Source organism: Hevea brasiliensis, chromosome 12 (genome assembly GCF_030052815.1).
Source record: "Hevea brasiliensis isolate MT/VB/25A 57/8 chromosome 12, ASM3005281v1, whole genome shotgun sequence".
NCBI lineage: Eukaryota > Viridiplantae > Streptophyta > Magnoliopsida > Malpighiales > Euphorbiaceae > Hevea > Hevea brasiliensis.
In genome coordinates this window covers 7,731,787-7,746,948 of record NC_079504.1, presented here as the reverse complement: position 1 = coordinate 7,746,948, position 15,162 = coordinate 7,731,787, and the positions used below count along the sequence as shown (strand labels likewise).

Sequence of the window (15,162 nt, the reverse complement as noted above, 5' to 3'; positions counted from 1 at the left end):
GAAGAATAACATGAGTGATATTATGACAATTTTTGTGGAAGAAGAATACCTCTAAAATGTAAACTCAACGTTATTTATAAAAAGAAAAATTCAAACAAAAAAAATCTAATTATTTTTGAGAAGTCTAACTATTATTGTTTTCTAATAAAGCAATATAATGAGATTTTTTTTCATGTATTTGGAGCATATTTAATTTTAAAATATACTATTGAACTTAAAATTTTTTAAAAATAGTAGTTATAATTTGAATTTACCTTTATATTTATTTTAATTTTAATTTTTGTAATTATTAAGATAATTTATTTAATAAAATTCAATAAAAATTGTTAGACTTTTAAAATAATTAGAGTGATGTTATTATAACAGTTTGGTTGAAGAAGAATACCTTTATAAAAAAGCAAAACTCAAATAAAAAAAAAATCAGTCTAATTGTTATTACTCTTACTAAAGCAATTAACCTATAAAAAACGAGGTGAAGATTCTTAGTATTATATAATCGAGTTTTTGGGAATAAAAATGGAAGAATACTTCTATTGGATTCTATTAAAAACATGGTTCATATTAATATTTATAAAAATTTAATTTAAATTAATTTTATATATTATTTTTCAATTGTAGTGCAAATTAGTAGTTTTATTTAAAAAAATAAATATAATATTAATTATTATAGTAAATAATTAACCACATTTTAAAAATATACCAATCTTAATGATGTTAGTAAAAAAATTTAAGTAAATATGACTACATAAAAAAATAAAATGAAATAAGCTGTCAGTTAATTAATAAGAAATAACTCGAAAAATAGAATTGATACAAATCGCAGTTGATGAGTATCCTATTAACAGCTTATCACCTATTTGTTTGGACATTTATCAACCATCAGTTGCATTCAAAAGGTGCACTAAATACTTACATTACATACTGTTTGTGTTAGTAAAAATTTAAAAAGACAATTAATATAATATAAGTAATCATATAAAATAATATAATGTGAAATTTAATTTTATATAATTTTTTAATTTCTTCAATGATATTGTTGCATCAAATTAGTTAGGTTTACTACAGTCTTTAAATTATTAACATCCTACATATGCGTGGATTCGTATAATATTTTTTAAATATAATATATTTTTTTACATAATATTTACAATCTAATTATATGGCACATGAGTTTATGGAAAATTTTAAATAAAAAAGCTATCTAATAAAAAAAGAAAATTTTAAATTATTATTAATAATTTTTGATCTCTCACATAGATGAAAATATATTTCTTATCGCTTGATTTGGATTTTTTTTTTTTAAATCCAATATAGTTAATTTCAACATCAACATTATCTAACCACATTAAATTCTGTGCTTAAATTTTCTTTTTTTTTTTCATTGATTTGTTGTTAGATTGTAATCAATATTATCATTTTCCACTTGACTTTGTTTCTCCATGAAACAACTTTATGTTCCATGAATTATATTGCAATTAAATACAAAAACTTTGGATTATCTATAAATAATTCTTACTCAAGTGCAAGTATTATACAGCATTCGCATCATATGTTGGTTGTAACGTAATTTTGGCTATTGCTGTTGCAAGTCTATGGCATGGATACTCTATCAATATTGGCTCCTAGTAGTCTTTTTCGTAAAGGTAATAGTGAAATAGAAATAAATATAAATATTTTTTTAAAATTATTTTGAAAATAATTATATATATATAATTTTTATCAGTAATAAATAATATAAAGAAAATTCTAGCTATTAGGCTTATTGATAGAAAAAAGAATTATTATTAATTTTAAATAAATTAAATTTCTTTTAAAATATATTTATACTTAAAAACTTAAAATAAAATTTTAGTCAAAAAAAAATTTTTTTTTCTTGTTTCAACGATTTTATAACTTAGGACATGTTTAGTTTAATTGTTAGATACAATTGATAACTATTACCTGATAGCTGGTAGCTGATGATAATTTATTTATATTAAGTGTTTAGTAAAACTATATTTAACTGTTACTGTTAATATTAAAAATGACTAAGAAGGGTATATATCATATAATTTATTTTATTATTGAAATAAATATAATATTATAAATTTATTATATTATATTATTTATTTTATTAATAAATTAAATCGATAATTGTTAATTTAATATATTATATCATTTATTATACTATTAAAATAAATATATAATTATTGATTTATTATGTTCTATCATTTATTTTATTATTGAAATAAAAAATAATTAACTTTTTTGAAAAATAATTAAATAACTTTAAAAATATAGTTATAAAATAACAAAGTAATTATTATTGTTGATAAAGAAAAAAATTATAATTAATTTTAAGTTCTTAAATATAAAAAAAATTATTTTTTTATAATAAATAAATATTTAATATTTTATGTTATTAATAAAAAATATTTTAACAAAGTTATAATGCACTAATTAAGATGTTAAAATTATAAATAAAAAAAGATAAAAGCATTAATAATATTAATTTTTGAGTTAAATGAAAAAGGATATTACGATCTAAATAAAAAATAAAATCAAATCAACTATCGGGCTGATAAGAAACTGCTCTACAAATAGAGCTGATACAAACTGCAACTGATGAGTATCATATCAGTGACCCATTAACTATCAGCTTTACTTTTTTAAGTTTACCAAAACTCTAGTTCATCTGTTTTGAAGTTTATTAGCTATCAGTTATCAGTTATACCCAACAAGAGAGCTAAATACCCCCTTAGTTAATTTTAAAAAGCTTAATTAAATTTTTTTTAAAAAGTTTCAATGATTTTATTGTTTAATTAATTTTTTGAAATTTTTTAATATCATAAATAATATAAAAAATCATACTTATTTTAAAACTAATTTTAATTTTTAATATTCAATCAAATTTAATTCTTCATTATTTTAATCAGCCATCAGCTGCACCCAACAAGTAAATTAAATACCCCCTTAGTTAATTTTAAAAAGCTTAATTAAATGTTTTTAAAGTTTCAATGATTTTATTGTTTAATTAATTTTTTGAAATTTTTTAATATCATAAATAATATAAAAAATCATACTTATTTCAAAACTAATTTTAATTTTTAATATTCAATCAAATTTAATTCTTCATTATTTTAATTAATTTAAAATTATATATTATTATTCTAAATTTTTCCAATACTGTAATAATATGTTTCAAACCTTTTAATTAAAATCCTAAGTAAAGTCTATATAAGACTTTGCAAATTTAATGTTATGGGAGATTAACTTAAAAATTAAAAATTAATATTAATAATAAAAAATAGTTCTTTATTATCATTATAATAAATTAATATGGGTATTTTTATCAAACTCAATATCCCTTTATATATATATATATATATATATATATATATATATATATATATATATATATATATATATATATATATATATATATTATAAATTAATTTTAATTTTTATTTTTTATTAATTAATTTCTTATTTTGGTTAATTATTTTTTATAAAATATTATATTTAATTGAAGTTAAGCATTAGAAGATCAAGAATTTTAAATTTTATAAACTTTAAAATTAAGAATTTTAAATTTATACAAATATTAAAATTAATTTAAATAATAAAGGTATAATTATAATTAATTTAAAGAATTCCTTCCTATTTAAATATAAATCCTTAATTTATAAAAATGAATAAAAATTAACTAGATTAGATCTTTGAATCAAATGGGCCAAATTTTTTCTCAGTAGGGTGGCTTAAGAAAACGACTTATCCCCATTTTTTCTAATTTTTTTTTATCCCTACAAGACTTTCAACTCTCCTTCTTCAAAGTCCTACTATGGAGGAGGACCAACATAAGCGGGAGAAGGTTGCTGTAACAAACCCTAAAAATAACACTGCTTATCTAAACCCTATATATCCTTCTTCTCTTCATGGCTATTCTACAGATGCTACTTCAAACAATAGCGGCAGCAGCTGCATCAGCCGCAACAATACTGATGCTTCTCTGAATCCTGTGATTAGCCAAAGCAATAAAATTGTTACTGCTTATGATTATGGTCATCATCATCATCATCATGGGGCTTCATATTATGAAAAAGATGCTTATTTGGATTCATTCCCCGCTGAATATAGGTTCAAACCCTACGATGAAGAGCTTGTTGTTCATTACCTGAAAATAAAGATTATTAATGAGCCTTTGCCACCTAACAGGATCAAGGAGGTTGAGTTGTATAAGTATAATTCTAAGACTCTTGCAGGTGTTTTATGAGATTTTTTTTTCTAGGGTGTATATTTGGGTTCTTTTCCTTGAATACTTTCATTGATGAGATACTTAATATATTATAAATATATTATTTATTAATTGAGTTTTGAATTTATGATGAAAATTTTACTTTGATATTTAATTGCTTTTGACTTTAGAAAATTTTTTAAAAGAAAAAGAGAGAGAGAGAGTTAAACATTGAACGCTTAGATCGACACTCAAAAAAATCTTTTTTGTCGATGAATTTTGTTTTTGATGATTAAATTTCATCACTTTTTTCTTTTTTTTTTTATAAAGGTATATTTGATACTTTTATATATATATATATTATATATATATATATATATATATATATATAATTTCTCCCCGCTTTCATTTTCAGAAGGAGTTTTAGATTGTTTATTGATTTGAATGAGATCAGAAAAAAAATTAAAAAAAACATGATTCTAATCCATGAACCATGCATATTAGGCTGCGATCGATATTTGTGTCACTCAATGTAGTAAATCCACAATTTAGAAGTAACTTTTAATTGCAAAAATAAATAATTACATGAATTTGGATTAACCCTTTATGGATGATGCGACACATATGCTTGTGTTCATAAGTAGTAATCTCAGTATTAATTTTGTTTTTTGAAATTGTTGTGTATTTTGTCAAAGGAAATTATGTTCTTAGTAATTTGCAGCAAACTACAAATCAAATGGAGAGAAAGAATGGTACTTCTTCACACCAAGAGATCGTAAGTACCCAAATGGACAGCGATCCAATCGAGCTGCTGGAAATGGATATTGGAAAGCTACTGGAGCTGATAAACTGGTTAATTTTCAAGGTTGTAAAGTTGGATTCAGGAAGGCATTGGTATTTTACGAAGGAAAACCTCCAAATGGTGATAAAACTGATTGGATTATTCATGAATATAGAGTAAATGAAGCTCCTGAGAGAAAAAGAGGAGCAAATGATATGAAGGTTCGGAAATGAATCTGAGTAAAGCCGTAGAATGACGGTTTTGGTCCGGTTCTAAACCGGTTCCAGTTTTGACTGGCTTTAGTCCGATTTTGATCGAATTGATATCGGTTCGATTCTGGTTCGAAACCGGACCGTGGCCACCCCTATCCCTCATTGTTGGGTGGGATGTATATAGAGTATTTTGTTTTGTTTGTGTTATGCTTGCAGGTTCATTGGATAATTGAGAGGGTGTGGGTGTTAGAAGACCTGCTATATTCGAAAGTCTTCTCATTCGCGACCATGGTTCTGAGTCGATTTGGTGTATGGGTGCTGGGTTTATTCGACCTCCTTGCTGATATGTTTGTTGGGCTAGGGATGGGTGCTATTTATTCGCCTGCTTGTTGGATGCAGTGAAAGTAGGGCGCGAGTGGGACACCAGACAATCTAAATCATCCTCGCTCTCCCTGCTCCATTAGTGCAAGCCTATGGTTCAATGGATGCTTGATCTCTGGTTCTTTTGGTAGCCATGACCTTGTTTCTTACATGTGTTGGTGCCTTTAACTTCTACTGATCCTTGCTATGGATGTTGTGGTTGAGGTTGATTGTACCCGTTATAGTTCATCGATGGTGTGTTCTTGCTTGACGGTGCTGTAGTTGGTGTGGCTATCTTCTTCCGGCTTAGATATTACTAGTCATGTGGAACGGGTCTTGGGGTTTTAATTATTTTTTGGGCCTTTCGTTGAGACTGAGCCACTGGTAGGATTAGGGCCTTTTTGTGGTTATGGAACCAGTGTATGTTAGTCTGAAATGTGAGGCTTAACTCTCTAGTTATTGTAAGAGCTCTGAGCTTCTTTGTGTACCCAAAGCTTTATTAATGAAACTATTATTTTTGAAAAAAAAAAAAATTCAGATATCACCCCGTATCATGAAAAAAAAAAATCAAACTCAATCCAAAAATTTCAGAATGAATAATTTGAATTTAATTTTAAACTAACTCGACTCAGTTCACAGTCCTCAAATATAGAATTTTCCCCCCTTTATGCATTGGTTTAATGTTAAATAAAAAATACAAAATTTAACTATATTATAATTTAAATTAAATTTTTTATTAGTCAATATACTTAAATAATATAGTGAGAACCCTGGCCTTATTTTTTTAAAATATTATAATTATGATTTTTAAATTAGGAAATACACAAAAAGGTACTTGGCCCCCTTTTTTAAAAAGAAAATAGATTTAATAACTAATTTCACTAATTTATCACAAAAAAAAATTCCTTCAAATTAGGAAATTATAATTTTATCAAATTTAATATTTAAAATTAATTATAGAAAATAGATTAAAAATTAAAATAAAAAATATAATTTTTCGTGGCATGAAATTTCTCAATTTATTTTATTTCTATGATGTCGAAATATTTAATTAATATTTATTATAATAATTATAAAATATTATTTTAAAATATTTATTAGTTTAAAAATATTTCTATACTATTAAACTCTAAAACCTAAATTTAATTTTTCTATAACACTTTTACACTTAAACTCCAGAATTTAAATCAAAATTTCTAAAAGTTTATATCTTAACCGATTGCTAAACTGCTAAAAAAAGCATATAGAACCTTCGAAGATAAATTAAAAAATATTATTTTTTTTAATAATTACCTTTTTAGTATCAAATAAGATTTTAATAATTGAAATTCAAAAATATTTAAATAAAAAATTAATTTTATTATAATTTTTTAATATTAGTGGATATAATTTTATCTTAATAATATATCATTTAATTTAAAATTTTAGAATAAGTTGATTAGTAGATTATTTTATACTATCATTTAAATTAATTGTCATATACCAATAAAAATACAAATAAAGTAGAAGAACAAAAACACATATATCATATAGCAATTTTTATATTTAAATTATTATTATTTTTAATAATCTTAAATTTTAAATATAAAAAATATTTTTAAAATAAATTTTAAATTAAATGATAACATGTATATATATATATATATATATATATATATATATATATATATATATATATATTAAATTTTAATATTTTATATAACTAATAATTAAAAAATAAGAAATTAGTTAAAATAAAAATTAAAATATTTTGTATTTAAATTCTAAATATTTTATATTTTTAAATAAAATCAATTTAAACAGATGACATTTTTTATCAAGTGACATTTTTTATCAAGTGGCATATATGTCGATAATAGCTGTAATAAAAAAAATAAATAGAAAAATTTTAAGTTATTTTTTTAAACATGTGACATAATTTTATGAGTTTATTTATATGTTGTAATTTTAATATATATATATAGATCGTTCATAATATTAAATAAAAAAAAATTTAAAAAATGGGGAAAATTACCTATGAAGTGATTAGCTCATATCAGGTATCTGGAGACATGATTGGTGATCAAGGAAGTCTCTAGAGTGGAGCATCGACTGCGGGGAGTCAAGGTTGTGAGATCGCAAATAATACATGCCTGATTAGATTAAACCGAAATTATCGAGCTGATTTGGATTGAATCGTTTGGTTCGGTTGGCCAATGAATGATAAATCTCACATTAACAGATAAATTTTAAATTTATAAAAATGAATAAAAATTAACCAATTATAGATTAGATCTTTCGATTCAAATTTTTTCGCAGCAGGTTAGCCAAAGAAAACGACAAATCCCTATTTTTTCTAATTTTTTTTTATTTTAAATAATATGAATGACCTATCCCTATTTTATTCTATGAGACTTTCAACTCTTGTCTGTCAAAGAAGCTTTCATCTTCTCATCAAAGTCCTCCAATGAAGAAGGACCAACATAAGCGGAAGGTTGCAAAGGTTGCTACAACAAGCCCTAAAAATAACAGTACTCTAAACCCTATATATCCTTCTTCTCCTCATGGTTATGCTACAGATGCTAGTTCAAATAATGGCGGCAGCAGCCGCAACAATATTGATGCTTCTCTCGATCCTGTGATTAGCTAGGGCAATAAAATTATTACGGCTTATGATTATGATCATCACTATCATCATGGGGCTTTAGATTATGAAGAAGATGCTTATTTGGATTCATTCCCTACCGGATATAGGTTCAAACCATACGATGAAGAGCTTGTTGTTCATTACCTGAAAAAAAAAGATTATGAATGAGCCTTTGCCACCTAACAGGATCAAGGAGGTTGAGTTGTACAAGTATAATCCGGAAACTCTTGCACGTATTTGTTGGGATTTTTTTTTAGGATGTATATTTTGGTTTCTTTTCCTTGAATATTTTCATTGATGATTATAAATATATTAGTTTATTGTATTATATTTTAAATTTAAATAATGATATATTTTAAGATATAATTATTTAGTTAAGCATTATATGATACTAATGACTATAATTAGAGACAAATAAAGATAAATAAGATAATTAAATATTATCTATAAAAATTTATAATTTTTCAAGTTAAATTATTATTTTTAATATATTTTAAGATAAAATTATTTGCTTAAATATTATTTAATACTAATAATTAAATTTATCATTAGAGAAAGATAAAGATAAATAAGATAATTAAACATTAAGTATAAAAATTGATAATTTTTATAGTAAAATTATTATTTTAGTTATGTCAAGCCTCAACTAAGAGTGAAGCCAAATGTCAATTTTTTGTCAAACATATTTGAGTCCTTAACTTTCATATATATATATATATATATATATATATATATATATATATATATATATATATATATATATATATATATATATATATATATATATTAGATTGGGTGTTTGATTCATTTTGTAGGTGTAGCTTATTAGTAATAGACAGCCAACAGTTGGTTGATAGCTACACAATCGGTGAAACAAAGTATTTAGTAAGTAGTTAATAGACAACTAATAGAATACTTATTAGCTATAGTTTATTTGTTTTACATTAGTTTAGCTATTTAATTTTATTTTTTACTTAGATTATATTTTCTTTTAAAAAATTTATTAATTATAAAATTTTTATCTTTAAAATAATTTTTTATATCAATAGATTATTTAAAATTATAATAAATAAATATAAAACATTATAATATAATAATTATAATGTTCATTTTATATACACATATAAAATAACTATATTTTTAATATGTTATATAATAAATTAATAATTATGTCTATTTTCAATAATAAAATAAATAATATGGTATATATCATTATTAATCATTTAACATAATTTTAACAAACGCTTAGAATATATTAATTATAATCAACTACCAATTATCAATAACAGTTATAAATTATCAGTTGTATCTAACAGTTAAATCAAACAGACCTTAATTCTCTATAATTTAAAAAATATAATTTTATAGTCTCTTTATTTTTTTAAATGTTAAACTGTTTAATTACTATAACCATAATTTCTCTCTCATTTGAGTACAGGAGCGGACTCATAATTACATATAAAGAGGGTCAAAATTTAAATATTTATATAATTAATAAAAAATTCATAGATTACATTTTTATTAAATAATAATCAATATTCATTGTTTTTTGATAAATCATATATCTAAATTATATTTAGAAAAAAAATACGATGGCTTGCAAGTGAAGTCTTTGTGGGAAACATCTTGTAGAACCATAAAAAGACTATAATTATAGAACCATAAAAATTATAAAATCCATGGACATAGGTAAACAGAGTAATACATGGATAGACTACTAGAACCATGAGAAAGTCCTTGTGAGTGATTGCAAATCTTGCAAAATACATTAAATATTGAGACTAAAAAAATAAAAGCTGACACTATTTCTTAAGGATTTTCTTAATAAAAAAAATTAAACATAGCTGCTAATTGTTTTCTACAGAACACAAGTGAATTGAAAGCAAATTTATTTTTCACCTCTTTTTCTTCGAAGATTCTATATGCTTTTTTTAGCAGTTTAGCAATCGGTTAAGATATAAACTTTTAGAAATTTTGATTTAAATTCTGGAGTTTAAGTGTAAAAGTGTTATAGAAAAATTAAATTTAGGTTTTAGAGTTTAATAGTATAGAAATATTTTTAAACTAATAAATATTTTAAAATAATATTTTATAATTATTATAATAAATATTAATTAAATATTTCGACATCATAGAAATAAAATAAATTGAGAAATTTCATGCCACGAAAAATTATATTTTTTATTTTAATTTTTAATCTATTTTCTATAATTAATTTTAAATATTAAATTTGATAAAATTATAATTTCCTAATTTGAAGGAAATTTTTTTTGTGATAAATTAGTGAAATTAGTTATTAAATCTATTTTCTTTTTAAAAAAGGGGGCCAAGTACCTTTTTGTGTATTTCCTAATTTAAAAATCATAATTATAATATTTTAAAAAAATAAGGCCAGGGTTCTCACTATATTATTTAAGTATATTGACTAATAAAAAATTTAATTTAAATTATAATATAGTTAAATTTTGATTTTTTTTTTTCATGATACGGGGTGATATCTGAATTTTTTTTTTTTTCAAAAATAATAGTTTCATTAATAAAGCTTTGGGTACACAAAGAAGCTCAGAGCTCTTACAATAACTAGAGAGTTAAGCCTCACATTTCAGACTAACATACACTGGTTCCATAACCACAAAAAGGCCCTAATCCTACCAGTGGCTCAGTCTCAACGAAAGGCCCAAAAAATAATTAAAACCCCAAGACCCGTTCCACATGACTAGTAATATCTAAGCCGGAAGAAGATAGCCACACCAACTACAGCACCGTCAAGCAAGAACACACCATCGATGAACTATAACGGGGACAATCAACCTCAACCACAACATCCATAGCAAGGATCAGTAGAAGTTAAAGGCACCAACACATGTAAGAAACAAGGTCATGGCTACCAAAAGAACCAGAGATCAAGCATCCATTGAACCATAGGCTTGCACTAATGGAGCAGGGAGAGCGAGGATGATTTAGATTGTCTGGTGTCCCACTCGCGCCCTACTTTCACTGCATCCAACAAGCAGGCGAATAAATAGCACCCATCCCTAGCCCAACAAACATATCAGCAAGGAGGTCGAATAAACCCAGCACCCATACACCAAATCGACTCAGAACCATGGTCGCGAATGAGAAGACTTTCGAATATAGCAGGTCTTCTAACACCCACACCCTCTCAATTATCCAATGAACCTGCAAGCATAACACAAACAAAACAAAATACTCTATATACATCCCACCCAACAATGGAGGGTAGGGGTGGCCACGGTCCGATTTCGAACCAGAATCAAACCGGTATCAATTCGATCAAAATCGGACCAAAGCCAGTCAAAACTGGAACCGGACCAAAATGGTCATTCTACGATTTGGTTCAGGTTCATATTTTTTAGAAATCGTAAACTGACGGTTCCGAACCGTATTGAACTGACGGTTCTGAACCTAATTAAACCGGCGATTTAAATACAAAAAAAATTCAATAAATACCTCACTCCACTCCTAATTCATATATATATATATATATATATATATATATATATATATATATATATATATATCTATATATATATATATATATATATCTATATATATATATATATCATTGATTCTCTATACAATTATTCTCTAAACTCTCTTTAATTCTTAATACTCTTTCAATTTCTCTCAAATTTTTTAAATAATTATTTTCTACACTCCTTTTAATTCTCAGTACTCTCACAATTCCCCTATTTTATTATTTTATATACTCACTGAAATTTTTAATACTATCTCAATTATTCTGTTATTATTTTATATCTTCAATAAAATTTTTAATATCCTCTATTTTAATTTTTTTTCTTTTATAATTTTTTAATTATCAATTATCATATAATTTTTTAAAAAAGGGCAAGTAATACTCAACTCAATTAAGTTTTTTTTCTAAAAATTTATTGGTGTCAACTATATGGATTCTTTTTTTCCACTCTAAACGATTTTAGGGTAGATACTTGAAAATGTGTAATGCTTCTAGGTCATGTTGTACTGTTCTCCTCCAAGTCAGTTTAGGTCTACCTCTGCTTTTTTTTCTATCCTACTATATCTGTCTAACTGGAACTTTCCTATGTCTATGCTTCACATGACCAAACCACTTCAATCTCTCTTCTCTCAACTTATAACTGAAAATTTTGATTCCTCTAAATTCTAAAAGGATACGTAGGCAAAATTAAGTTCATGTACTTTTTCCTAATTTAAAAAAAAATCAATTTCATCTTTAGTTTTTTAATAAGTTTAAGGCTTTACTTATTAAATTTTTTTTAAAAGTAAGTTTTTTTTTTTCTTATTTTATTTTGATTAATAAAGTTCAAGGCAGCTTGATGATTGGGTCTTATGTAGGATTTATAAGAAGCTTGACAAATCTTTAAGAGCTTCAACTCGACCACGAGTTCAAGTTGTCCAAGATCACCAAACATCAGAAAATGGAATGCTGCTGCCTGAAGAATCCAAACAAATTCCAATGCCTACCATGGCAGGGAATTATAGCCAAGGGAATGAGATGGTATATCTCAATACAAATGCTGCTTATGCTCCTGCTTATCATTTGAATGGAATTGGGACAGTTATTACTGAATCTTTTGACTCTAGTCAATTCGAGTTACCTTACTGTGGGAATGCTGTTCATCCACTGATGGGAACTGCAGGAGCATCATCACCATCTTCTTCATATATGCAGAGTTATATTAGCGATGAGCATCCTATAGATGAATATCTTCATTATCCGAAGGAATTTTTTGCTGCACAAAGGATGGACAATATTCTTTTGCCTCCGCTTAACAGCTTTAGTCCCTTTCCCTATGAAGAACATGATGATAGTAATAAGTATCAATGTTGAGGCTGATAACTGACCTTTCTTTTTAAGTCCTGGTAGCTGGCTAGCTAACATTTATATTTTACCTTGTTTAGATGTTTTAATTAATTTCCTAGGTTGATTGCTAAATTTTAAGCTTAATTTTCTTATCAGTTATTTTTTTGTTTTTTCATATTAACATTTAGGCATTTTATAAAAGATTCATAAAAGATTTGTGGGATTTTTTTAATAATTAATTATTAATTTTTTTTTTTAGGAATAAGATCCATTATTTTTACCCAATAAATAGATGTAACACTCCAAATTTTTAAATTTATTATTTTGTGAGTAAATATTAATATTTTATTTTATTTAAATTTTAGGAAATTATTTGAAATTTTTCGGATTTTAGAAATTGGGTTCGATTTTTCGAAAATATAAAACTTTGATGATTTTTAAAAATTAATTTAAAAACCACGTGGCAAAACTAAAAATATATTTGGACTCTACGAATTTTTCTTAGTTTTCTAAAATTTTTTTGGAATTTTTGGGCCTTGTGTCCCAGGGCAGAGTAAAAATTCAAAATTTTGTATCTTGAATCGGACCGGCTGAATCAAACTAGACCGGATCGGACCAATCGAATAGGACCAACCTTTTCTTTTCTTCTTCCTTCCTTCCTCGCGTGTTCCCGTACCTCTTCCTCTCTCTCCCGTTTTCTCTCTCCTCTCTCCTCCCCACGCTGCGCTGCCGCCACCCCCGCCTCCTCACCTTGCCTGGCGCCGCCCCAGTGCCTCCCCACGGTCAGTCGACGCTCTAGGCGGCAGGAAATCGCGCGCGAAGACCCACCTGCGCGGGAGCAGTTTTGGCTTCCCAGCCAAAATCCGGCCGATCCCGCCACTGTTTGGGCCAAGTCTTGTGTCTAAACTCATCTACACCTCTAGAGCTTTCCATAGACACTAAGAACACCAAAATCCATCTAGCGATTTGCCTAATTTTTGTCAATGAAGTTTTAGCCTATTTTGACTTTTGGGCTAGATTTCTGGCAAACCGTGAACCCCACGAGAAAACCGAGAGTACCAGAGCGCTCCACTCGTCGAGAGCTTCGCGGCAATATAAATTTCGAAATTTTCCGATACTATTTTTCAGTGGGTCCCACGAAACTTTGCAGTATTTTTTCGAGTATTAAATGAGCTTATAAAATTTCGTAAAAATTATGTACTAACCCTCGTATTATGGGCTTCGTGTAGGTACCTTCAATTCCCCGAAATCCGACGGTTGCCCTAGTCTGTGAATTTCCGGCCAGACAGACAGGCTATCGAAAAAGTCTTAGAATTGGGTCAATATTTTGGCTACCCCACAATTGTCAAACGTCCCGAGCACGTCCCTGGAGTCGGAATCGGCTAGGTAAATCCGAACCTTACTTTTTCTTTATTGTTTAGTGCTTGAATTAGATTAGAAATCCGTAAAATATTCATGGTAGCTCAAAAAATTATGATTCCTTTTGCATTAACTTAGTAATATTGCTAAAGACCGCGGGGCAAAGTTTTAAAATTTTTAGAGCTCATTTGGGTAGTTTTTGTAAAAGGGTCAATTATAAGGATTAAACTGTAATTTTACATATTGTGATTGATGACTGTTTGGATGGGCCCAGGAGAAGCTGTGTGATGTGATTGAGTTGTGGGTGTATGAGTTGTGGATATAGAAGTGCGTTTTAAGCCCTTTTGCAGGTTGAGTAGGTCTTAGGTATAGGGAAGACTCTGCCGGATTTTTTACACGACTTAGGACATCTTTGATCTTTTTCTTAGTTTGTATTGAGTCAAAAGTATTAAATAATTGTAATAAAATTGTCAGGTGAGCCAGTATAGCCTTTTTACTACACCCAACCGCTACAGTGACTGCGGTTAAGTTTATGAGTAAAATATTAATTATTATATATTCAAGCCTGCCCATGCATCACTTATATGTATATATCTATGTAGTTAAACTCTAGGCATGTTTTATGTTGCATTCACAACTGTTAAAATGTCATGGATGTTGTTTGTGGTAATTTGGAGCAGTGTGCATGCGTTGGCGTGCATGTGGTATGGTGTTGGATATGGACAAGATGGGTAGACACGGCTTGAGATCTTCGCTGGGACCCGATCTTTCGGGGTAGACACAGCT

At 26.6% G+C, this 15,162-nt stretch overlaps 1 protein-coding gene across 1 annotated transcript; it reads left to right on the top strand.

Annotated features, from left to right (window-relative positions):
* The first annotated feature begins 3,820 nt into the window (after positions 1-3,820).
* On the top strand, positions 3,821-13,044 carry LOC110649012 (NAC domain-containing protein 58-like). Its single transcript, XM_058130546.1, has 3 exons — positions 3,821-4,241; positions 4,935-5,215; positions 12,526-13,044. Exons 1-3 carry the CDS (start codon positions 3,821-3,823, stop codon positions 13,042-13,044), a joined length of 1,221 nt encoding a protein of 406 aa, XP_057986529.1.
* The last annotated feature ends 2,118 nt before the right edge of the window (positions 13,045-15,162 follow it).